Source organism: Aethalodelphis obliquidens, unplaced genomic scaffold (assembly GCF_003676395.1).
Source record: "Aethalodelphis obliquidens isolate GAN/ISIS:26980383/991018 unplaced genomic scaffold, ASM367639v1 scaffold3020, whole genome shotgun sequence".
Taxonomy (NCBI): Eukaryota; Metazoa; Chordata; class Mammalia; order Artiodactyla; family Delphinidae; genus Aethalodelphis; species Aethalodelphis obliquidens.
This window is the reverse complement of record NW_020840923.1, coordinates 1-2402: the sequence shown is the minus strand read 5'-3', so window position 1 is coordinate 2402 and position 2402 is coordinate 1. Positions and strand designations below refer to the sequence as shown.

At 35.3% G+C, this 2402-nt stretch overlaps 1 protein-coding gene across 1 annotated transcript; it reads right to left on the bottom strand.

The window, feature by feature from the left end:
• Window positions 1–95: 95 nt before the first annotated feature.
• Window positions 96–2399, bottom strand: LOC113617217 (phosphatidylinositol 4-kinase type 2-beta-like; the record flags this gene model as incomplete). The annotated part of the gene is given in 2 exon segments (XM_027100475.1): window positions 96–2150; window positions 2153–2399. Coding segments are annotated over 2 exon segments (852 nt in total), but the record flags the coding sequence as incomplete, so codon positions are not given.
• Window positions 2400–2402: the final 3 nt, after the last annotated feature.

Sequence of the window (2402 nt, the reverse complement as noted above, 5' to 3'; positions counted from 1 at the left end):
TTTTAATGACTGGTATTTATCTAAAGATATTAGCTTGAGCTTTGAATTTCCAGTCAATTTTCCATTATCTCAACATTGAGATCATGGAGGGTCAGGGGAGGTAGGAGAACACAGGTTTCCAATGGACTTCCACTAGGACAGCAGTAATCCTCACTCATCACATCCACGAAGACCAAGAGAAAGGTGTGAAGAAAGGGAGAACGGCAGATCTGACTTCCATCCTAATTCAATCTTCAGGAAATACTTTTTATATAAAAATAATTTGAAAAATTACAGGACAGAAAGCTTAACGACAAAAGGCCAAGACCACAAACTGCCCAGTTTAGTCTGAGTGGTGATGTTATTTGTTTGGAGCCTAAGAAGAGAATGAAGCTCCTGCTTCTTTGGGATCAAATCTTCATATCGGGCTCATCTCAATTTCAATCACTTGGTAAGTTAAAAGTACTACAAATTCCCAGGATGTCAGAAATACTGATATTCAAAATCAAATAAAAATGACTTAATGGTTATCTCTGTTACGGTCCCCTTTAACTGGGACTAGTATTCTAAAGTTGACTGTAATTATAATAACATCAGTAATTTCAAGTACCCTACAACACTACTATTATTTTTAAGAGGTTATGTCCTAGGACCTGAAAATGCAACCCAATATACGGTTTGAGTTATGGTTTACCTTTCAGTGAAGTTTAATACTAATTGAAGTACTAAATTGAACGAGATCAGTACTCTGAGGTACTAAATGATTAAGTATTGATCCCATGCAAGAAACAGATGGGAATTTTTAATGCTATTCTGGAATTTCAAAATACTGGGGATCTATCTTAATTTCATAGTATTCCCCTCAAGTCTCAGTTGAGTGTTTCCATTTTTTTAAAGGGGGAGATAGCGTTAGATTTTTTTTCCCTCACTATAACAAAATAATTGACCCAAAATATTCTGAAGTACAAAAAAGAAAATGGTCATTGGTAACTTGAAATATAATTTTCTGGTCCCTAATAATGGTCACTTTAGGAGCATTTATTCAAGTTCTAAAGTAGCAGCTTTTTAAATTAAGGCAACATTGTTTTATTCTTAACTATTTTCTATTAACTACTCTATTAAAGCTCATAAGAGCAGTTTCATCCTCAAAGGCCTTTTATAATGTAAGAAGAGTTAACATGACCATTCTTCTCAATATTAAAAAAGTATATAAAAAGTTATTGTATTCAAAGTCAACAAACACCTTATTTTTCTGTTTGGAATTCTAGAGTAATTATAGTCATTCCAGAATGTGTAAACTTTGAAATGACCTCTGAAACTAACATCAACAACATAAAATACAATTTTTCTACAAAAATACGACATAGGAGATATATCACTTCTTCCCTGAAATAGAAATTTAGTATTTGGACAGAAAACTGTAAACTTCAATTACATTCAAAGAAAACCTTTTAGAAACTTATATTATTTGAGGTTTTGGCAACTGGAACTCTTACCAGCAGGTTTACAGGGCGGTAATGTTGTAACAACACAATAATGCCAAACAGTTTCTTTCTCTCACATCTGCTACCAGGAGGAAAAAAAAGGCTTCCTGCAGTGGACAGTCTGGGTGAATGAATTGCTGAGGTGGACGATCCGACCCTGACCTCCACCTTGACTGCGCTCCACAATCACACAAGGCATCTGTACTAGCTGGACAGGACTCCTCCTGTCTCTCAATGCCTGAGTAAGATTTAAGATCTGACCCCTCATCACAGACATCTGCCTTTCAAAAGTGGCTTTGTCAAATCTTCTGTCAGTCTTAAAAAGTTCATAAAGATCTTCACATAAATCTTGCACAAAGTTCATGTCAGAAATATGTGGCAGAACTAAATTTCTTATTTCTTCAGAAAAAGGAACTTTTGCTTGAGGAAGCCAAGCCCAGTGAAATGGATATGCTCTCCACTCATCAGGATGTTTAAAAGGAAATGCTAGACCATTATCAATTGCAGCTATTTTAATAAGCGTTTCTTTATCATCAGTCCATTTTGTTTCCGTAATTTCATCTTCTTGTTTCTGGTTTTCATATCTGATTAACCAATTATCATTTCCCCTGTCTGTATTTCTGATGAGGTAATCCAAAATAACTAATCTTTCAAACTGTGACTGAAATTGTTTTCTAATATTCTCAAAGGGTCAGCTTCAAATTTCCTAAGCCAATATTCAGCCTCCTTGTAACCTTCAACAAATAACTGAAAGGAACCAATCTTAGGAGGAAGTCCTATCCGATGAAATTTTCTACCTACTTTTGGCACTTTCTCTAAAGCATACTTTTTGCCTCTAGATTTTGCACGGTCAATTGCACTGTAGTTAAATGTCTCACTGACGAGCCAAACCACCCTTGTTTTTGGTACAATGCCCAGATGGAGCTTTTCATCCACAAG